The sequence below is a fragment of the Cnephaeus nilssonii genome (genome assembly GCF_951640355.1).
Source record: "Cnephaeus nilssonii genome assembly, chromosome: 6".
Classification (NCBI taxonomy): domain Eukaryota; kingdom Metazoa; phylum Chordata; class Mammalia; order Chiroptera; family Vespertilionidae; genus Cnephaeus; species Cnephaeus nilssonii.
In genome coordinates, this window is record NC_137077.1 from 90,154,891 (window position 1) to 90,178,949 (window position 24,059).

The 24,059-nt window shown below is 42.8% G+C and overlaps 1 protein-coding gene across 1 annotated transcript in view; it reads left to right on the forward strand.

The window, feature by feature from the left end:
- Positions 1-9,163: 9,163 nt before the first annotated feature.
- The window catches only part of LOC307101114 (maestro heat-like repeat-containing protein family member 7), a gene marked incomplete at both ends in the record, with an annotated part of 50,184 nt that continues 35,288 nt past the window's right edge, over positions 9,164-24,059 (forward strand). The window contains 6 exons of the mRNA XM_079773808.1: positions 9,164-9,263; positions 10,938-11,011; positions 16,031-16,129; positions 16,682-16,760; positions 18,436-18,509; positions 23,647-23,745. Coding sequence (XP_079629934.1) covers positions 9,164-9,263; positions 10,938-11,011; positions 16,031-16,129; positions 16,682-16,760; positions 18,436-18,509; positions 23,647-23,745 — 525 coding nt within the window. The remainder of the gene's footprint in view (positions 9,264-10,937; positions 11,012-16,030; positions 16,130-16,681; positions 16,761-18,435; positions 18,510-23,646; positions 23,746-24,059) is intronic.

The window sequence follows — 24,059 nt, forward strand, 5'->3', positions numbered from 1 at the left end:
TCAGCAGCTTGGGGGAGGGGCGGGTCTATCAGTTACTATGGCGCTATCCGTGCGCCTGCGAATAGGGGGATAGGCTCTTTGACTCACGGAAATCTGCGGGGAAGTCTGGATTCTTGTTGTTTGTTGGTCTGAAGCTGTGATAGTAGTTCTCTGTCCCCAGTGGCTGCAGGGTCCTGGTTTGTGTCAGAAGCCAGGATCCGAGTCTCAGGCAGCTCTGTTTCTCAAGATGGCGTGGTCTCCGCGTCCGCACCAGCCGCCGAGAAGTGTCCGCTTTGTGCACGGGGCTCCGCCGTCTAGGGCTGCCCTGTTAGGGAGCCCCTTGGAAGACCTGCAGAATCTAACTGACCCTATCTCTTACACACACACACACCACACACATCTACACTCTCGTCTATGGGTTCATCACTCACACTCTCTCTCTCCCTACCTTCCTGCCGGTCGCCATCTTTTTTTTCCTCCACGCTTTCACTTTCGATCGCTGGTGCACCAGGCCTTTCAGAAGCCTCCGGCGTGGCGGAGGCTTCTGAAAGGCCTGGTATCTGAGCGGAAAGGCATCCAGCTGCCACACTTTTGCTTTTGATCGAGGGGAGTTGGGTGCCTGTCTGCTGTTGCACCAGGCCTTTCAGAAGCCTCCAGCGCGGCGGTTGAGAGTCACAGGGGGCGGGAGTCCCTCCCCCCTCAGTGGCAGCGGATCCGTGCCTCTCAATGGCCGGATAGGCCACCCCGAGTCCCGCCCCCCAGCCTCCCGCCGCCCAATCGTGGGCATAGTGGAGTGATGGTAATTTACATTTTACTCTATTATTAGATAGGATTGATTTCAGAGAGGCAGGGAGAGGGAGAGAGAGAGAGAAACAGCAATGATGAGAGAGATCACTGATTGGTTGCCTCTGGCCTGCCCCCACAACCCGGGCTTGGAAAATAGCTGTCCCTCACTCACAAATACACACTCAGGCATGTGCCCTGACCCAGAATCAAACCTGAGATCCTTAGGTCCATAGACCAACGCTCTATCCAATGAGCCAAACCAGCTAGGTCCCCATTGATTTTTGGAGAGTGTGGAAGGGACGGAGGGGGCGAGAGAGAGAAACATTGATATGAGAGAGAGACACATGGATCAGTTGCCTCCTGCACAGGTCTGGACCCAGGTTGGGGAGGCCTGCAACCCAGATACATGTCCTTGACCGGTAATGAAACCTGGACCCTTCTGGTCCATGGGCCAACACTCTAATCATTAAGCGAAATGGGCCCTAATTTGCTTTTTTAAATTGTATTGAATTTATTGTGGTGATATTGGTTAATAATATATAGGTTTCAAATGTAAACCCTTAAAAATTTTTTGTTGTTGTTGATTTAAGAGACAGGAAGGGAGGGAGGGAGGGAAAGAGGGAGGGAAGGAGAGAAACATGAATATGAGAGGGAAACACTGATCAGCTGCCTCCTGCACACCCACCCTGATTAGGGATCAAGCCCGTAACCTGACCATGTGCCCTGAATGGGAATCAAACCAGGGAACTTTCACTGTCTGGGACAACACTCAAGCAACTGAGCCACATCAGCCAGGGCATGAAACCTCTTTTATAAAACTTAATGTAGTGCTCGCTTCGGCAGCACATATACTAAAATTGGAACGATACAGAGAAGATTAGCATGGCCCCTGCGCAAGGATGACACGCAAATTCGTGAAGCGTTCCATATTTTTGGAAATGGACATATTCCTAGAAAAATATAACCTTCCAAAAATCAATCAAGAAGAATCTAAACAGCTCAATAGGCCAATAACTATGGACGAAATTGAAGCAGTCATCAAAAAGCTTCCGGCAAACAAAAGCCCGGGGCCTGATGGCTTCACAGGAGAGTTTTACCAAACATTCAAGGAAGAACTAAAACCTATCCTCCTCAGACTATTCCATAAAATTCAAGTGGAAGGAACACTTCCAAGCTCCTTCTATGAAGCCAGCATCACCCTAATACCAAAACCAGATAAAGACAACCCAATGAAAGAGAATTACAGACAAATATCCCTCATGAACATAGATGCCAAAGTCCTCAACAAAATTCTAGCAAATCAGCTCCAGCAGTACATCAGAAAGATCACACACCATGACCAAGTAGGATTTATCCCAGGAATGCAAGGATGGTACAATATCCGCAAATCAATAAACGTGATACATCACATAAACAAATTGAAAGATAAAAATCACATAGTCATATCAATTGATGCAGAAAACGCATTTGACAAAATCCAACACCCTTTCTTGATAAAAACTCTCAACAAGATGGGAATAAAAGGCTCATACCTCAACATAATACAAGCTATATATGATAAACCCACAGCAAACATCATACTCAATGGACAAAAACTAAAAACATTTCCCCTAAGAACAGGAACAAGACAGGGATGCCCACTCTCACCACTCCTGTTTGACATAGTACTGGAAGTATTAGCCATTGCAATTAGACAAGAAGAAGAAATAAAAGGCATCCAAATTGGAAAAGAACAAGTAAAGCTGTCTTTATTTGCAGACGACATGATATTGTACATAAAAAATCCAAAAGACTCCGTCAAAAAACTAATAGACTTAATAAAGGAATTCGGCAATGTAGCAGGATACAAAATTAACGCCAAGAAATCTATGGCCTTTCTATACACCAATAGTGAACTTACAGACAGAGAGACTAAAAAGGCAATCCCATTTACCATCGCGCCAAAAAAAGTAAGATACCTAGGAATAAACTTAACTAAGGAGGTAAAAGACCTATACACGGAAAACTACAGGACACTGAAAAAAGAGATAGAGGAAGACGTAAACAGATGGAAGAACATACCATGTTCATGGATTGGTAGAATCAACATCATTAAAATGTCCATACTACCCAAAGCAATCTATAGATTCAATGCACTCCCCATTAAAATACCAACGGCATATTTCACAGACCTTGAAAGAACTCTCCAAAAATTCATCTGGAATAAAAAAAGACCCCGAATAGCCACAGCAATCCTGAGAAAGAAGAATAAAGTAGGAGGGATCTCAATACCAGATTTCAAGCTGTATTACAAAGCCACTGTTCTCAAAACAGCCTGGTACTGGCACAAGAACAGACATATAGATCAATGGAACAGAATAGAGAATCCAGATATTGACCCAAACCACTATGCTCAATTAATATTTGACAAAGGAGGCATGAACATACAATGGAATAAAGACAGTCTCTTCAATAAATGGTGTTGGGAAAATTGGACAGATACATGCAAAAAAATGAAGCTAGATCACCAACTTACGCCATACACAAAAATAAACTCAAAATGGATACAGGACTTAAACATAAGATGGGAAACCATAAAAATACTAGAGCAATCCACAGGCAGCAAAATCTCAGACATATGCCAAAAGAAATTCTTCACTGACACTGCTCCTAGGGCAGTGGAAGCTAAAGAGAAAATTAACAAATGGGACTACATAAAAATAAAAAGCTTTTTCACAGCAAAAGAAACTATCAACAAAACAACAAGAAGGCCCACTACATGGGAGAACATATTTGCAAATGGCATCACTGATAAAGGTTTAATCTCCAACATCTACAGGCAGCTTATGCAACTTAATAAAAGGAAGATAAATGATCCAATAAAAAAAATGGGCAACAGACCTAAATAGAATCTTTTCAAAAGAAGACAGAAGGAAGGCCAAGAGACACATGAAAACATGCTCAACGTCACTAATTATCCGAGAGATGCAAATCAAAACAACAATGCAGTACCATCTTACACCTGTCAGAATGGCTATCATCAACAAATCAACAAACGACAAGTGTTGGCGAGGATGCGGAGAAAAAGGAACCCTCGTGCACTGCTGGTGGGAATGCAGATTGGTGCAGCCACTGTGGAGAACAGTATGGAGTTTCCTCAAAAAACTGAAAATGGAACTCCCATTTGACCCAGTAATCCCACTCCTGGGAATATATCCGAAGAAACTAGAAACACCAATCAGAAAGGATATATGCACCCCTATGTTCATAGCAGCACAATTCACCATAGCTAAGATTTGGAAACAGCCTAGGTGCCCGTCAGCAGATGAGTGGATCAGAAAACTGTGGTACATCTACACAATGGAATACTATGCTGCCATAAAAAAGAAGGAATTCTCATCATTTGCAGCAACCTGGATGGAATTGGAGAACATTATGTTAAGTGAAATAAGTCAGTCAATGAAAGAAAAATACCACATGATCTCACTCATTTATGGATAATAAAGAACATTATAAAATTGAACAAAAAGATAGATACAGAGACAGTAAAGCATCAAACAGACTGTCAAATTACAGGGGGAACTTTAGGGAGAGATGAGGGAGATAAGAGATCAATCAAAGGACTTGTATGCATGCATATAAGCATAACCAATGGACGCAAAACTCTGGGGGGTGAGGGCATATATGGGAGTGGGGTGGGGGGGGCAATGGTAAGATATGTACACATATAATACCTTAATAAAAAAAAATTGGAAAGAAAAAAAAACCTTAATGTAGTATGAACATTTCCTTATGCCATTAAAAAGTATCTAAAAATTACTTTAATAAATTGCATCATGTATTTGAACTGTAATGTATATTTATACTGTGAAATGTCGAGCATTTTGAAGTTTACTTATTGATAAATAATGTCATCGTGAATATATATTTGTGTATATCCTTGTGCATAATTTTGATTCAACATAAGATAAAAAAATAGTTCATTTACTCATTTTTTTTCTCTCAACAGATATTTATTGAGTAACTGCTTTGTGCCATTTCTCTCAAGAGTCAAAATTGGGGGGAGGGGCTTTCCATTCCACCTTAGGTTCTTTAGATCTGAGCTGATTGGTCAGTTACACGTTGGGCATTCTAGGCTTGGTTGCTAAGATACAACTATTTCTCAACAGCTGAGCAGTAGACTCAGGAGACATTTCTGTGTCCTGTGCCTGCTTTCTCACAGTGCTACTTGAGCATTTGGTGTTGGTGAGAGAATAGAAATAGGCTCAGGCCTAGAGCGGAGGTGAGTTCAAATATGAGAAATAAAGGGGAATTGAACAAGTATATCTCAAAAGAAAACATCCAGAAATTTTTGATGGCACTCCCACTTGGAGGTCAGGTGAGGACATCTCAGACATCTTCCTGGCTCCAACATCTTCCTGGCTGATGCAAGTTTCTTTATCTCCTTAGGCATAGGTGACAGAGCAGGTTCTGTTGACAATGGGCCACCTGTTCTTCCTTATGCCACCATCCAAACTCAAGAACCAAGTGAACCAGTTAACCCGATTGTTAATGATTTTGATGTCCATGGAAGTGACAGCTTTCTTCATTTCCCAGGTGATTGGGTTGTGAGTGAGAAGGAAATTTGACTAGTTCATGTATTTCATATTTATTGAGTAGTTAATGCTGGAGTTGGCAAAGCTTGGCCCATAGTTCAAATCCATTGTGAAGCTTATTTTTGTAACAAATGTTTTACTGGAACTCAGCCATGTCCATTTGTTGAATTCACCTCATGCTTTGAAACTCTCTAACTTCCCTGTCTCTGATCTTTAGACCCAAATTTAAAGGGCCTATGAGGTTAGGTCAAGCCTACCTGGAATACCTCCCTATTTTAAAGTCACCTGGGTGTGGGATTTTACTTATATCTGCAAAATCCCTTCACATCAACACCTAGATTAGTGCTTGACTGAAAAACCAGGAGAAGGTGTGAGTACACCAGGGACCAGGGGTTTTAAGGGCCATTTCAGGATTATGCCTGTGATAGAAATGTTATACACATATTAGATATTTTTATGAACAGAGGATCAAGAACCAGAACCCAAATTTTCTGATTGTTAGCAATCAGTCTTTCTTCTAATGCAGTGGCATTTCTCAAACCGAGTTCCCCCAACTTCTAATGAGTATTCCACAAAAAGAAGGTGTGTTATTTAGTAAAATAGGTGGGAAATGCTGAGTTTAAAATTAAACAAGTTTCTTAACTGTAGGACTTCTCTGAGTCTTCAATAAGAAGCAGATACCAACATGGAACTGAGGTGCAAGAGATTTATTGGAGGAACACCTGTGAGGAAAAAAACAGGGAAGGGGCCAGAGGAGGCTGGGAGAGCCATCAGACTGAGTAGCAGGTCTTCCCATTGATAAGGAGAAGGGGAAGGAGAGAATAAAGGGGAGAAGGGAAGAAGAAAGGAGAGTCTTAGATTATAGTGTATTTCTAAGGAAGTTCAATGCCAACAGGGAGTCATTGAGCCAATGTTACCCATCGGAGAAGTCCAACATCTTGCTTATGTAGGCCTGCTTTAGTGGACCTGCCATACCCAGTCTTTGGCTGGGAGAAATCGTTGGGAATCTAACCTCAGTTTTAAAAAGTGATGGATTTTAGAGTAAAGAAGTTGGATATGTTGGTCAATTATGCCCTCCAGAATAGGCTTGTGAAAGGCACATTTTTCATGGTTGGTCAACATGTTAATATGCCTTTGTAAATTTCCAAAAGGAATTTTTTTTTTTGGCAACACCCATTAGCAACAAGTTTCCAGGGATCACCGTTTCTGATCTACCATTGCACTACCAACTCAAATTCACTTTCCTTGGTATATGAAGATTTGACCTTCCTCATGTATGTGCTCTGAGCTTTCTCCTTTAGTAGAGCAGCCAGTCTCTTATTTACTAGTACTAACCCTTCTGTCACATGTCTGCATGTTGCCTTTGGGAAGGTCTAAGAACCTGGAACAGAGGTTTGCTCTGTGTAATCAATTAGCCAGTTAGAGGATAAAATTTGTACCCTAACTGCTAGTCTGCACATTGTGTGGGTAGAGATTCTACCCTACATTTTGGCGGACAGTGGAAATGTTTTGGCTACTTCTTCCTTCTCTCTCCTTCTCTATCAATCCAGGGGATAGTGATTAAGAATCGAGATGTTTGTCAGTCTATAGTATAATTTCTTTAGACATTAACTAGCACTAGCCAGCTCTCCTTAGGGAGGTTGGCCCTATTTGGGGGTCCATTAGGCAAACCAAAGGGGAAGAAATGTTAAATATTTAAAATCCAGTGGAGGGATTTCTGCTCTGGCAAAGAGGGAGTAACTGAGGCCATAATTACTCTATTCTCTGAAACAACTAAAACACTACGCAAAATATATGAAATAATGGTTTTCAAACTATTGAACAGTAGGCCACAAGGAATAGTGTCCCTGAGAGACAGGAGAGACATGGCATAAGCTCTACTATTGCCCCTGTTTACTTCCTTGAGAGAATTTCCAGTCATTGGCAGAGGGAAAGAAACCCCAGGAAAAGTTGATGAACTTTCTGAGTTGAGAAGATAGCAATGAGAGACCAGGGAGACCAACATAGCTGGAGTTTACTGGTGGAATACTAAATAGTCCATGTGTGTGAGGAAATGCTTTCAGGTGAGGAAAAACCCCTGACTTGAAAGAATAGTAGCCAGAACTCACACAGGGCCAACATTTATACCAGTTCCCACCAAACAGTCTTAAAATCTCATAATTCATAGGACATTAGGTAGATGGGTGGGTTGGGGAGAAAAATTAACAGTAGGCTGAATGCTTTCCTAGTCCTGTCTAACCAACCTTAAAAGCAAGACCCCAAAGGATCAAATTATTTTCAAGTAACTAACTGTGTTCCAGGAACAACGCAAGAGTATTTATAGGAATACTAAAGTATCCAATACCCAATAAGGTAAGGTTACAATGAGTCACATTACATTTTTTAAAAAAATCACCAGACAAGCAAAGAAGCAGGACAATATGGCCTATAATAAGGAGAAAAAATAAATAAACACTGACCCAGAACTCACACAGATGTTAGAAGTAGCAGACAAGGACATTAAAACAGATATTATAACTGATTCTGTTGGATTAAAAACTAGTGGAAAGATTAAGTAAATAAATAAAACCCAGGAAAAATATTTTTAAAAGGACACAAATTGAATTTCTAGAGTTAAAGACTAGAATATCTGTGATGAAAAACACTGGATAGTATTAATGACAGATCAGACATTGCAAAAGAAAAAACTGGTTAATTGAACATAGCAATAGAAATTACACACAATGAAACAGAAAAAATAAACACAGGAGAAAGCATCAGCCTGGCCAGAGTGGCTAAGTGGTTGAGCATTGACTTATGAGCCAGGATGTCACAGTTTGATTCCGGGTCAGGGCATATGCGCAGGTTGCAGGCTTGATCCCCGGGGGGGGGGGGGGGGGATTGCAGGAGGCAGCCCATCAATGATTCTCTCTCATCATTGATGTTTCTACCTCCCTCTCCCTCTCCTTTTCTCTCTGAAATCTATACAACATAAATTTAAAAAAGAAAGCATCAGTGAGGCATGCAACGACTTGAAGCAGCCTAATTTACGTGCAATTCGAGTCCCCTCATAAATGGAAAGACAGAAAATGTATTTGAAGAAATAGTGGTTGAAAAATTTTTAAATCTGAAGTGTAAACCTACAAATCCAACACACTCAATGAACCCAACATAAGAAATAAAAAAAACTGCTCCAAATCATGTCACAATCAAATTTCTCAAAACCAGTAAAAAAGAAAAAATGATTTCTTTAAAATTAAATTTCTTGGAGTGACATTGGTCAGCATGAACATACAGTTTTCAGGTGTGAGTTTCAGTATTACAAGATCTGCATATTGCTCCATGTGCTAACTACCCAAAGTCAGATCTCGTGTCACCATATATTAGTTCCCTCTTCTCTCCCCACCCCCTTTGATCCATGTTGAATTAAATTTTGTACGTGGGGACAAATTGTAATCCACTTTCATTCATTTCCATGTGGCTTTCCAGTTTTCCCAGCACCATTTATTGAAGAGACTATCTTTACTCTGTTGTGTCTTTCTGGCTCCTTTCTCAAATATTACCTGTCCATATGCATGTGGTTTTATAGCCTGGCTCTCTATTCTGTTCCATTGATCTGTGTGTCTGTTTCTCTGCCAGTACCATGCTGTTCTGGAGGTCATAGCTCTGTAGTATAATTTGAAGTCAGGTAGCGTAATACCTCCAACTTTGGGGCTATGTAGGTGTGTTCCTGGGTTCTATTTTCACATTCTCCTTACGGGCAAGTGCCACACTTATTCTGGCTGCATACCTCAGTTTCTCCATCCATGCCCAGAGCCCCTGATTTTTCAGTGTTCCCGGGTCTGATGGCCTTGGTCTCCCCACAGCTGAGTGCAAAAGTCAACCCATCAGATCCTCACTCTGTGGAGAACTGCAGCCTCGCCCTGACGGCTTTCTACATCCTGGGTAAGTTAACACATTTGCCCAGCCCCAGGTATGTGTCCCTGGGTACTCAAGACTTTGTACTCCTTGGGGCGCTAGGTTCCCAAGATGGGCTTCTGTCCTTCAGACAAGATGCAAAGTATCCATGTAAAGTTTGCCTGAAATTCAATGAATGTCAAAGGGCATAGGCATTCTCCCCTCCCTATCCCTTTGGTTACCACTCCCTTCCCCTGGGGTTGGCTCCCCTTTCTCCTTTGGTGATCCTGAGCTCAGAAAGGTGATAATGTGATTAAAGCACTGATGGTCACGAAAGAGGTTCTGACCTAATGGGAGAGCACATGGTGGGGCAGGGGAGGGACAGGCCTAGCTCAGGAAAAGCATCTGCCCCATGCTGGGATCATGGTAATGCTGGGCAAACACTGGCTCTCTTTCTTCCTCCTTTTTTCTCCAACGTAATAGACCCGAATTTACCCAGCTCATGGCATCAGTGGTTTGCTGTGAGCATGATTTTCTTCTGCACACCACCTCCCACTTAAACATACCCCTGACTCCCATGTATTCGTGCCCTCTGATAGCCAAGTTATACCAGGATCAGATGGTATCCCTAATACTATCGGCCATGGAGTCCACTGAGCCAGCCAAGATAGAATCTGCCCTTCAGGCATTCACAGACGTGTTCCAGGAATGTGAGTACGAACTGAGCCTGGTCCTAGAGATCTTCTTGCTCAGGAAATCTTCTTTCTGGGGCAGACACTCCCATGTGGGGTAGTCAAAAGCACAGTTTTAAACTCAATATAAACTCAATGGGTTCAAATCCTGGTTTTGACTCTTATTAGCTGTGCAAACTGGGACAGATTACTTTTAGTCTGTACCTCTATTTCCTCATTTGAAAAATGGAGGTGCCTTGGCTGGGTGGCTCAGTTAGATGGAGTGTCATCCTATATACCACAAGACTGTGGGTTCGTTTCCGGTGAGGGCACATACCTAGGTGGGTGGTATGTTCCCTGATCGGGAGCATATGGAAGGTGACTGATCAATGTTTCTCTCTCACATTGATGTTTATCTCTCTTCCTCTCCCCCCCCCCCCTCTTTCTCTAAAATAAAAAACAACCTATCCTTGGGTGAGGATTATAAAAAACAAAAATGTCGTTAACATTAATTCCTACCTTTAGGCATTTTTATTGAGAAAACATAGTGTAGGTTTAATTCTAATCAAGTGTCCATCAAAACTTTGCTGTGTGCCTAACACAGAACGAGGCACAGAAAATACACACATAAATAAGACATGGTCCCTGTTCTGAGGAGCTCACTGTCAAGTAGGGAAGAAGAGACTGTTCACACAGCAACAGGATACAGGATAGTATGTGATAAGTTACTTAAATGTGAGCATGGCGATGGGCAGCAGGAATGCAGAGAAGGCGTCAGTCAGGAGATGGGATAGACTCTATGTAGGAGCTGTGCTGAGAACAGAAAGGAGACTGAGTCAGCAGAAGGAATTCACACAGACAAAGAGCAGTGCTGGCATTTCTAAAGGTTGAGATCGCAGAGGGTGAGCAGAACAGCATGGCCAGTGAGGCAGACTTGTGTGCTCAGCTGTGGGAGCCTGGCAAGGGCTGAGGCCCAAGCGCAACAAAGGGGGAGGGAGGAGACGGACACCTCCCCCCCGCCCTGCCTCATGTATGTCTGTCTTTCCTCTAGTGCCTCTGACAGAGAAGCTGCTGCTCGTGGTGCTGAATTCAACCATTCTGGTGATTCAGGAGGACCTCGAACCAGTGAGCAGAATGGCAGAATGTTCGGGCTGGGAGGGCAATTGCTGTTTTGAGAAATTGGGGTCTGGTAAAATGGAGAGGGGAAGGTTTGGGGGAATGAAGAGACAGGTAAGGCATCCTTGCCAAGCTACTTCTGGTCTCAGACTTTTCTGCCCATGGGTTCCATTTGGGCTTGTCAAAACCTGAGAAAGGTTTGAGAAGTGGACAGGTGGTTCCTTCATATTTTCTGAGCCTTTTTGGTGGGCAGTACTGTGGTGAGCCCAGTAGGGACATGAAGCTCTGAAAGATATTAATTCTGTCCCCCGAGAATTCAGTTTGCTTAGGGAGAGAAGTCCTGAAACAACACATCTTGCATGGAGTCTGAGAAGATCAATATATATTTTTTCCTTACCTTTTCTTTACATATGTGTGTGTGTGTGTGTGTGTGTGTGTGTGTGTGTGTGTGTGTGTGTGTGTGTGTAAATTATTTTCTTTAAAAAATTTATTCAATTACAGTTGCTATACAATGTTATATTAGTTTCAGGTGTACATCTGAAATAAAAAACCTACTCCAAATCATGTCAAAATCAAATTTCTCAAAACCAGTGAAAAAGAAAAAATGGTTTCTTTAAAATTAAATTTATTGGAGTGACATTGGTCAGCATGAACATACAGTTTTCAGGTGTGAGTTTCAGTATTACAAGATCTGCATATTGCTCCATGTGCTAACTACCCAAAGTCAGATCTCGTGTCACCATATATTAGTTCCCTCTTCTCTCCCCACCCCTTTGATCCATGTTGAATTAATTTTTGTACGTGGGGACAAACTGTAATCCACTTTCATTCATTTCCATGTGGCTTTCCAGTTTTCCCAGCACCATTTATTGAAGAGACTATCTTTACTCTGTTGTGTCTTTCTGGCTCCTTTCTCAAAAATTACCTGTCCATATGCATGTGGTTTTATAGCCTGGCTCTCTATTCTGTTCCATTGATCTGTGTGTCAGTTTCTCTGCCAGTACCATGCTGTTCTGGAGGTCATAGCTCTGTAGTATAATTTGAAGTCAGGTAGCGTGATACCTCCAACTTTGTTCTTTTTTCTCAGTATTGCCTTTGCTATTTGGGGTCCTTTGTGGTTCCATACAAATCTGATGACTTCTCATTCTATTTCTTTAAAAAATGACATTGGAATCTGTATATTGCTTTGGGTAATATGGCCATTTAAACTATGTTGATTCTTCCAATCCATGAACATGGAATATTTTTCCATTTTATTGTGTCTTTTTGAATGTCTTTTAATAATGCTTTGTGATTTTCAGTATATAGGTCTTCCACATTCTCTGTTACGTTTATTCCTAGGTATTTTATTCTTTTGATTGCAATTGCAGAAGGAATTGTTTTTTTATTTCTTTTTCTGAATTTTTGTTGTTAGTATACAGGAAGGCAATGGATATTTGCACATAGATTTTTGTAACCTGAAACTCTACTGTATTTGTTTATTGTTCCTAATAGTTGTGCGTGTGTTTTTTTTTTGTTTGTTTGTTTTATTTTTGGTGGAGTCTCTAGTGTTTTCTTTATACAGAAAAATGTCATCTGCAAAAAGTTATAGTTTTATTTCCTCCTTTCATATTTGAATGTCTTTTATTTCATTCCATTGCCATATTGCTCTGCTTAGGATTTCTAGCACTATGTTGAGTAAGAATGGTGAGAGTGGACTTCCTTGTTTTGTTCCTGATCAATCTCTCTCTCTCTCTCTCTCTCTCTCTCTCTCTCTCTCTCTCTGTCCCCCTCTCCTTCTCCCCCACCTCCAACCTATCTAAAATGAATTTTAAAATATTTTAAAAATTGGGAAAATATTTGAATAAATATGGGGATATCAAATTAGCACTGGAAAAGTTGATAAAAATCATTTAGAAAAATTTAAAATTACATTGAGATGCCACTATACATCTGTAAATTGGCACAACCATTTTGGAAAACAGTTTGGCAGTTTTTAAAAAATTAAGTGAGAGATTTGTAGTGACAGAATGCAGATCAGTGGTTGCCTGGGGAAAGGAACGTTGTTCCGAGGGGAGGGCAAGAGGGGTTACAAAGAGATAAGAGGAAAGTTTTGGGGGTGATGGATATGCTTATTATCTTAATTGTGGAGATGGTTTCAAGGGTGTTTACATTTATTAAATAGTATACTTAAAATATGTGCAGTATATTATATATCAACTAGAAGCCCAGTGAACAAGATTCATGCACTCAGCAGGAGAGGAGGACGGGTGGGGGAGGGACTGGGGAGTACGGGGTCCCTGAGCCCCGCCTGCACCCTCTTGCAGTCCAGGAGCCCTTGGGGGTTGTCCTACTGCCAGTTTAGGGCTGTTCCCTGCTGGCCTAAGCCAGCAGTCGGACATCCTTAGGGCTGCCTGCACTACCACTGTGCTCACCATGCTTCTGGATGAGCGGCGCTTCCCCTGTGGGAGCGCACTGACCACCAGGGAGCAGCTCCTGTGTTGAGCACGTCATAGTGACCAGTCCTTCTGCTGTTCGGTTGATGTGCCTATTACCCTTTTATTATATACAATTAGACATCAATAAAGCTGTCTTTTAAAAAAACAAAATGGACTGCTTACACATGTGAAAACTGAGGCAATTTGTAGCCACTCACACAAGTGAGAAGAAAAACCCATAAAACAATACAATCCACTAGATATCTAGGATTTTAAGTGTGGTTTTCCAAATTGTGCAAGACAGAACAATAGAACCAGTTCTTTCTTTGGCCATGATTCCTTTTTTAAAAAAATTAATAAATCTTTATTTTTCAGATTATTATAATAGTTTCTCTTTTTCCCCCCATAGCTCCCCTCCACCAGGTTCCTACCCCACCCTCTGCCCCCTTACCTCTCCCCCCGTCTTCATTCATAGGTGTACGCTTTTTGTCCAGTCTCTTCCCGCAACCCCCACTCCCCTTTTCCCTAGAAAATTGTCAGTCCACTTCCTTTCTATGCCCCTGATTCTATTATATTCACCAGTTAATACTGTTCATCAGATTTTTTATTCCCATGGTTTTTAGATTCACTTGTTGATAGATATGTATTTGTTGTTCTTAATTTTTATCTTTACCTTTTTCTTCTTCTTTCTCTTCTTAAAGAATACCTTTCAGCATTTCATATAATTCTGGTTTGTTGGTGATGAACTCCTTTAGCTTTTTCTGATCTGTGAAGCTCTTTATCTGACCTTCAATTCTGAATGATAGCTTTGCTGGGTAGAGTAATCTTGGTTGTAGTTTTTTGCTATTCATCACTTTGAATATTTCTTGTCATTCCCGTCTGGCCTGCATAGTTTCTGTTGAGAAATCAGCTGACAATCGTATGTATGCTCCCTTGTAGGTAACTAACTGTTTTTCTCTTGCTGCTTTTAATATTCTCTCTTTGTCTTTTGCTCTTGGCATTTTAATTATGATGTGTCTTGGTTGGTCCTCTTTGGGTTCCTTTTGTTTGGGGTTCTGTGTGCTTCCTGGACTTGTAAGTCTATTTCTTTCACCAGGTGGGGGAAGTTTTCCTTCACTATTTCTTCAAGTGGGTTTTCAGTATCTTGCTCTCTCTCTTCTTCTGGGACCCCCATAATTCTGATGTTGGTACGCATGAAGTTGTCCCAGAGGCTCCTTACACTATCTTCATATTTTTGGATTCTTTTATCTTTCTGCTTTTCTGGAGGAGTGTTTTTTGCTTCTTTGTATTCCAAATCTTTGACTTGATTCTTGCGATCCTCTAGTCTGGTTTTAGGTCTCTATAATATTTTTTATTTCAGTCACTGTATGCTTAATTTCTAGTTGATCCTTTTTCATATCCTCGAGGGTCTCATTAAATTTATCGGCCTTTTCTAGGAAATTCTTGAAAAACCTTATAACCGTGGTTTTGCACTCTATATCCAGTCATTTGCTTTCCTCCATTTCCTTCATTTGTGACCTGCCTCTTTGTCTCCACAATTGAGCTGCTTCCCTGAGTTGATGGAATGGGTTTGTGTGCTAGGTGTCCTAGCAGGGACTAGTGGCTCAGCCTCCCCAGTTACCTGAGGCGGACATTCTTGGTGTGCCCCTTTGTGGGCTGTGTGTGCAGTCTTGTTGTACTTAAGACTAGATTATTGTTAGTATCACTGCGGGGAGTTGACCTCCAGGCCAATTGGCTGTGAGGATCAGCTGTGTCTCCACTGGGAGAGCTTCTGTGCTCAGCTTGGATGGGGCGGAGTCTCAGGGCTGAGCAGACAGCCTTAGTTTTTCATCAGCCCTGCCCTAAGGGGCCCTTGTGTCTCAGTGTCTTGCAGCAATGGCTGCACGCACCTCTGAGAGAAGGCTCATCTCGAGTTTCGCCCGCTGCCAGACAGTCCAGTTTCTCCCCAAATGAGTCTGGTTACCCAAAAGTCTCACCTGGAACTAGAGTTCAGTGAAGTTGGGAGGTTTTGTTTCCCTCTTGAACGAGAAAGCTAGCTGCGTGCTTGCTGCCTGCCCTTTCTGCATGCTGCAAGTCAGCCAGCCACTTATTAAGCCACCCCCGCCCCCTTTCTGCTCGCAGGTCTCTGTACCTCTGTCCTCCACAGCTCCTCTGAGTCTCAGTGTCCTTTTCTCTTTCCTTCTAGTTGTAAAATTTCCACTCAGCCAGCTTTCTGTTGGTTCTGGACTATGTCCGCTCTGTCGTCCAGTTGTAGTTTTGAAATTGTTGTGCAAGGCAGCAATATAGGTGTTTACCTATGCCGCCAACTTGGTTTCTCCCTGGCCATGATTTCTTTGTCCTACTTCTTTACAGTCAGCCAACACCTGCAATGCTGAGTTGCTCTAAAAGTTACCGTGGAATAATGAGGTTACTTGGGTGAGGTGGAGGAGCAGCTCATGGCAGTACCTGGCTATGGAAAAACTAGCCTCTCGGGTCTTCCTGAAAAGATCCAAGAGGGCAGTGTGAACTATGACATTGGGCCCTCTCTGAGAGGAGACCTGAGGACAGAGGCTTCCCCTTGAGGCTGTGGCAAGGGCTGGCTGAGTGGCTGACTCTGTCCTTACACACACAGTGTATCTGCCAACTGGTGAATGCTCTGGCGCTCAGCGGCTGCGGAGGTATAAACTTGGAATCCCAGCTGGAAAACATCATAGGCATGCTGTTCCAGCAGGTGAGTGCTGGAGGCTGGAAGTATCCCGGGCTTGGTCTTCCCCTCTTCTGTGGAGGTGATGGTTACCCCAGCCCAGGTCACAACCTCCACTCGGCCCTGGGTTTTTCTCATGGTGACAGTAACTGCACACACCTCAGGCTTCACTGCCTGGATTCTGGTCACAGAGTGGATATTCTCTAAGAGGTAAATTGCATACATTTCTGTGTGTTTCTTGGGGCGGAGGCCATTGTTGCTCCCTGTAAACTGGTTAAGGGCAGAGAGTCCAAACCGACCCATTATGCCTGTGGGAAATGGCAGGCCTTCTGTGTTGCAGCCTAGAGTAGGAAGAGGACAATTGAACATTTTGCAAAAAGGTGTTACCTTCCATGTATTTGCTGGCCACATCTTCTTTTCTTTGGGGCTGTGTAGGTGTGTTCCTGGGTTCTATTTTCACATTCTCCTTACGGGCAAGTGCCACACTTATTCTAGCTGCATACCTCAGTTTCTCCATCCATGCCCAGAGCCCCTGATTTTTCAGTGTTCCCGGGTCTGATGGCCTTGGTCTCCCCACAGCTGAGTGCAAAAGTCAACCCATCAGATCCTCACTCTGTGGAGAACTGCAGCCTCGTCCTGACGGCTTTCTACATCCTGGGTAAGTTAACACATTTGCCCAGCCCCAGGTATGTGTCCCTGGGTACTCAAGACTTTGTACTCCTTGGGGCGCTAGGTTCCCAAGATGGGCTTCTGTCCTTCAGACAAGATGCAAAGTATCCATGTAAAGTTTGCCTGAAATTCAATGAATCTCAAAGGGCATAGGCATTCTCCCCTCCCTATCCCTTTTGTTACCACTCCCTTCCCCTGGGGTTGGCTCCCCTTTCTCCTTTGGTGATCCGGAGCTCAGAAAGGTGATAACGTGATTAAAGCACTGATGGTCACGAAAGAGGTTCTGACCTAATGGGAGAGCACATGGTGGGGCAGGGGAGGGACAGGCCTAGCTCAGGAAAAGCATCTGCCCCATGCTGGGATCATGGTAATGCTGGGCAAACACTGGCTCTCTTTCTTCCTCCTTTTTTCTCCAACGTAATAGACCCTAATTTACCCAGCTCATGGCATCAGTGGTTTGCTGTGAGCATGATTTTCTTCTGCACACCACCTCCCACTTAAGCATACCCCTGACTCCCATGTATTCGTGCCCTCTGATAGCCAAGTTATACCAGGATCAGATGGTATCCCTAATACTATCGGCCATGGAGTCCACTGAGCCAGCCAAGATAGAATCTGCCCTTCAAGCATTCACAGACGTGTTCCAGGAATGTGAGTACGAACTGAGCCTGGTCCTAGAGATCTTCTTGCTCAGGAAATCTTCTTTCTGGGGCAGACACTCCCATGTGGGGTAGTCAAAAGCACAGTTTTAAACTCAATATAAACTCAATGGGTTCAAATCCTGGTTTTGACTCTTATTAGCTGTGCAAACTGGGACAGATTACTTTTAGTCTGTACCTCTATTTCCTCATTTGAAAAATGGAGGTGCCTTGGCTGGGTGGCTCAGTTAGATGGAGTGTCATCCTATATACCACAAGACTGTGGGTTCGTTTCCGGTGAGGGCACATACCTAGGTGGGTGGTATGTTCCCTGATCGGGAGCATATGGAAGGTGACTGATCAATGTTTCTCTCTCACATTGATGTTTATCTCTCTTCCTCTCTCCCCCCCCCCCTCTTTCTCTAAAATAAAAAACAACCTATCCTTGGGTGAGGATTATAAAAAACAAAAATGTCGTTAACATTAATTCCTACCTTTAGGCATTTTTATTGAGAAAACATAGTGTAGGTTTAATTCTAATCAAGTGTCCATCAAAACTTTGCTGTGTGCCTAACACAGAACGAGGCACAGAAAATACACACATAAATAAGACATGGTCCCTGTTCTGAGGAGCTCACTGTCAAGTTGGGAAGAAGAGACTGTTCACACAGCAACAGGATACAGGATAATATGTGATAAGTTACTTAAATGTGAGCATGGCGATGGGCAACAGGAATGCAGAGAAGGCGTCAGTCAGGAGATGGGATAGACTCTATGTAGGAGCTGTGCTGAGAACAGAAAGGAGACTGAGTCAGCAGAAGGAATTCACACAGACAAAGAGCAGTGCTGGCATTTCTAAAGGTTGAGATCGCAGAGGGTGAGCAGAACAGCATGGCCAGTGAGGCAGACTTGTGTGCTCAGCTGTGGGAGCCTGGCAAGGGCTGAGGCCCAAGCGCAACAAAGGGGGAGGGAGGAGACGGACACCTCCCCCCCGCCCTGCCTCATGTATGTCTGTCTTTCCTCTAGTGCCTCTGACAGAGAAGCTGCTGCTCCTGGTGCTGAATTCAACCATTCTGGTGATTCAGGAGGACCTCGAACCAGTGAGCAGAATGGCAGAATGTTCGGGCTGGGAGGGCAATTGCTGTTTTGAGAAATTGGGGTCTGGTAAAATGGAGAGGGGAAGGTTTGGGGGAATGAAGAGACAGATAAGGCATCCTTGCCAAGCTACTTCTGGTCTCAGACTTTTCTGCCCATGGGTTACATTTGGGCTTGTGTAAACCTGAGAAAGGTTTGAGAAGTGGACAGGTGGTTCCTTCATATTTTCTGAGCCTTTTTGGTGGGCAGTACTGTGGTGAGCCCAGTAGGGACATGAAGCTCTGAAAGATATTAATTCTGTCCCCCAAGAATTCAGTTTGCTTAGGGAGAGAAGTCCTGAAACAACACATCTTGCATGGAGTCTGAGAAGATCAATATATATTTTTTTCTTACCTTTTCTTTACCTATATGTGTGTGTGTGCCTGTGTGTGTGCGTGTGTGTAAATTATTTTCTTTAAAAAATTTATTCAATTACAGTTGCTATACAATGTTATATTAGTTTCAGGTGTACATCTGAAATAAAAAAAAACTACTCCAAATCATGTCACAATCAAATTTCTCAAAACCAGTGAAAAAGAAAAAATGATTTCTTTAAAATTAAATTTATTGGAGTGACATTGGTCAGCATGAACATACAGTTTTCAGGTGTGAGTTTCAGTATTACAAGATATGCATATTGCTCCATGTGCTAACTACCCAAAGTCAGATCTCGTGTCACCATATATTAGTTCCCTCTTCTCTCCCCACCCCTTTGATCCATGTTGAATTAATTTTTGTACGTGGGGACAAACTGTAATCCACTTTCATTCATTTCCATGTGGCTTTCCAGTTTTCCCAGCACCATTTATTGAAGAGACTATCTTTACTCTGCTGTGTCTTTCTGGCTCCTTTCTCAAAAATTACCTGTCCATATGCATGTGGTTTTATAGCCTGGCTCTCTATTCTGTTCCATTGATCTGTGTGTCAGTTTCTCTGCCAGTACCATGCTGTTCTGGAGGTCATAGCTCTAGTATAATTTGAAGTCAGGTAGCGTGATACCTCCAACTTTGTTCTTTTTTCTCAGTATTGCCTTTGCTATTTGGGGTCCTTTGTGGTTCCATACAAATCTGATGACTTCTCATTCTATTTCTTTAAAAAATGACATTGGAATCTGCATATTGCTTTGGGTAATATGGCCATTTAAACTATGTTGATTCTTCCAATCCATGAACATGGAATATTTTTCTATTTTATTGTGTCTTTTTGAATGTCTTTTAATGATGCTTTGTGATTTTCAGTATATAGGTCTTCCACATTCTCTGTTACGTTTATTCCTAGGTATTTTATTCTTTTGATTGCAATTGCAGAAGGAATTGTTTTTTTATTTCTTTTTCTGAATTTTTGTTGTTAGTATACAGGAAGGCAATGGATATTTGCACATAGATTTTTGTAACCTGAAACTCTACTGTATTTGTTTATTGTTCCTAATAGTTGTGGGTAGTTTTTTTTGTTTGTTTGTTTGTTTTATTTTTGGTGGAGTCTCTAGTGTTTTCTTTATACAGAAAAATGTCATCTGCAAAAAGTTATAGTTTTATTTCTTCCTTCCATATTTGAATGTCTTTTATTTCATTCTCTTGCCATATTGCTCTGCTTAGGATTTCTAGCAGTATGTTGAGTAAGAATGGTGAGAGTGGACTTCCTTGTTTTGTTCCTGAAAATCTCTCTCTCTCTCTCTCTCTCTCTCTCTCTCTCTCTCTCTCTCTCTCTCTCTCTGGTTCTATTGATCTGTCTTGCACAATTTGGAAAACCACACTTAATGGTGAGAGTGGACTTCCTTGTTTTGTTCCTGATCAATCTCTCTCTCTCTCTCTCTCTCTCTCTCTCTCTCTCTCTCTGTCCCCCTCTCATTCTCCGCCACCTCCAACCTATCTAAAATGAATTTTAAAATACTTTAAAAATAGGCAAAATATTTGAATAAATATGGGGATATCAAATTAGCACTGGAAAAGTTGATAAAAATCATTTAGTAAAATTTAAAATTACATTGAGATGCCACTATACATCTGTAAATTGGCACAACCATTTTGGAAAACAGTTTGGCAGTTTTTAAAAAATTAAGTGAGAGATTTGTAGTGACAGAATGCAGATCAGTGGTTGCCTGGGGAAAGGAACGTTGTTCCGAGGGGAGGGCAAGAGGGGTTACAAAGAGATAAGAGGAAAGTTTTGGGGGTGATGGATATGCTTATTATCTTAATTGTGGAGATGGTTTCAAGGGTGTTTACATTTATTAAATAGTATACTTAAAATATGTGCAGTATATTATATATCAACTAGAAGCCCAGTGAACAAGATTCATGCACTCAGCATGAGAGGAGGACGGGTTGGGGAGGGACTGGGGGGGTACGGGGTCCCTGAGCCCCGCCTGCGCCCTCTTGCAGTCCAGGAGCCCTTGGGGGTTGTCCTACTGCCAGTTTAGGGCTGTTCCCTGCTGGCCTAAGCCAGCAGTCGGACATCCTTAGGGCTGCCTGCAGTACCACTGTGCTCACCATGCTTCTGGATGAGCGGCGCTTCCCCTGTGAGAGCGCACTGACCACCAGGGAGCAGCTCCTGTGTTGAGCACGTCATAGTGACCAGTCCTTCTGCTGTTCGGTTGATGTGCCTATTACCCTTTTATTATATACAATTAGACATCAATAAAGCTGTCTTTTAAAAAAACAAAATGGACTGCTTACACATGTGAAAACCGAGGCAATTTGTAGCCTCTCACACAAGTGAGAAGAAAAACCCATAAAACAATACAATCCACTAGATATTTAGGATTTTAAGTGTGGTTTTCCAAATTGTGCAAGACAGAACAATAGAACCAGTTCTTTCTTTGGCCATGATCCCTTTTTTAAAAAAATTAATAAATCTTTATTTTTCAGATTATTATAATAGTTTCTCTTTTTCCCCCCATAGCTCCCCTCCACCAGGTTCCTACCCCACCCTCTGCCCCCTTACCTCTCCCCCCGTCTTCATTCATAAGTGTACGCTTTTTGTCCAGTCTCTTCCCGCAACCCCCACTCCCCTTTTCCCTAGAAAATTGTCAGTCCACTTCCTTTCTATGCCCCTGATTCTATTATATTCACCAGTTAATACTGTTCATCAGATTTTTTATTCCCTTGGTTTTTAGATTCACTTGTTGATAGATATGTATTTGTTGTTCTTAATTTTTATCTTTACCTTTTTCTTCTTCTTTCTCTTCTTAAAGAATACCTTTCAGCATTTCATATAATTCTGGTTTGTTGGTGATGAACTCCTTTAGCTTTTTCTGATCTGTGAAGCTCTTTATCTGACCTTCAATTCTGAATGATAGCTTTGCTGGGTAGAGTAATCTTGGTTGTAGTTTTTTGCTATTCATCACTTTGAATATTTCTTGTCATTCCCGTCTGGCCTGCATAGTTTCTGTTGAGAAATCAGCTGACAATCGTATGTGTGCTCCCTTGTAGGTAACTAACTGTTTTTCTCTTGCTGCTTTTAATATTCTCTCTTTGTCTTTTGCTCTTGGCATTTTAATTATGATGTGTCTTGGTTGGTCCTCTTTGGATTCCTTTTGTTTGGGGTTCTGTGTGCTTCCTGGACTTGTAAGTCTATTTCTTTCACCAGGTGGGGGAAGTTTTCCTTCACTATTTCTTCAAATAGGTTTTCAGTATCTTGCTCTCTCTCTTCTTCTGGGACCCCCATAATTCTGATGTTGGTACGCATGAAGTTGTCCCAGAGGCTCCTTACACTATCTTCATATTTTTGGATTCTTTTTTCTTTCTGCTTTTCTGGAGGAGTGTTTTTTGCTTCTTTGTATTCCAAATCTTTGACTTGATTCTTGCGATCCTCTAGTCTGGTTTTAGGTCTCTATAATATTTTTTATTTCAGTCACTGTATGCTTAATTTCTAGTTGATCCTTTTTCATATCCTCGAGGGTCTCGTTAAATTTATAGGCCTTTTCTAGGAAATTCTTGAAAAACCTTATAACCGTGGTTTTGCACTCTATATCCAGTCATTTGCTTTCCTCCATTTCCTTCATTTGTGACCTGCCTCTTTGTCTCCACAATTTAGCTGCTTCCCTGAGTTGATGGAATGGGTTTGTGTGCTAGGTGTCCTAGCAGGGACTAGTGGCTCAGCCTCCCCAGTTACCTGAGGCGGAAATTCTTGGTGTGCCCCTTTGTGGGCTGTGTGTGCAGTCTTGTTGTAGTTAAGTCTTGACTGTTGTTGTTGGTGTCACTGGGAGGAATTGACCTCCAGGCCAATTGGCTGTGAGGATCAGCTGTGTCTCCACTGGGAGAGCTTCTGTGCTCAGCTTGGATGGGGCGGAGTCTCAGGGCTGAGCAGACAGCCTTAGTTTTTCATCAGCCCTGCCCTAAGGGGCCCTTGTGTCTCAGTGTCTTGCAGCAATGGCTGCACGCACCTCTGAGAGAAGGCTCCTCTCGAGTTTCGCCCGCTGCCAGACAGTCCAGTTTCTCCCCAAATGAGTCTGGTTACCCAAAAGTCTCACCTGGAACTGGAGTTCAGTGCAGTTGGGAGGTTTTGTTTCCCTCTTGAACGAGAAAGCTAGCTGCGTGCTTGCTGCCTGCCCTTTCTGCATGCTGCAAGTCAGCCAGCCACTTATTAAGCCACCCCCGCCCCCTTTCTGCTCGCAGGTCTCTGTACCTCTGTCCTCCACAGCTCCTCTGAGTCTCAGTGTCCTTTTCTCTTTCCTTCTAGTTGTAAAATTTCCACTCAGCCAGCTTTCTGTTGGTTCTGGACTATGTCCGCTCTGTCGTCCAGTTGTAGTTTTGAAATTGTTGTGCAAGGCAGCAATATAGGTGTTTACCTATGCCGCCAACTTGGTTTCTCCCTGGCCATGATTTCTTTGTCCTACTTCTTTCAAGTCAGCCAACACCTGCAATGCTGAGTTGCTCTAAAATTTACCGTGGAATAATGAGGTTACTTGGGTGAGGTGGAGGAGCAGCTCATGGCAGTACTTGGCTATTGAAAAACTAGCCTCTCGGGTCTTCCTGAAAAGATCCAAGAGGGCAGTGTGAACTATGATATTGGGCCCTCTCTGAGAGGAGACCTGAGGACAGAGGCTTCCCCTTGAGGCTGTGGCAAGGGCTGGCTGAGTGGCTGACTCTGTTCTTACACACACAGTGTATCTGCCAACTGGTGAATGCTCTGGCGCTCAGCGGCTGCGGAGGTATAAACTTGGAATCCCAGCTGGAAAACATCATAGGCGTGCTGTTCCAGCAGGTGAGTGCTGGAGGCTGGAAGTATCCCGGGCTTGGTCTTCCCCTCTTCTGTGGAGGTGATGGTTACCCCAGCCCAGGTCACAACCTCCACTCGGCCCTGGGTTTTTCTCATGGTGACAGTAACTGCACACACCTCAGGCTTCACTGCCTGGATTCTGGTCACAGAGTGGATATTCTCTAAGAGGTAAATTGCATACATTTCTGTGTGTTTCTTGGGGCGGAGGCCATTGTTGCTCCCTGTAAACTGGTTAAGGGCAGAGAGTCCAAACCGACCCATTATGCCTGTGGGAAATGGCAGGCCTTCTGTGTTGCAGC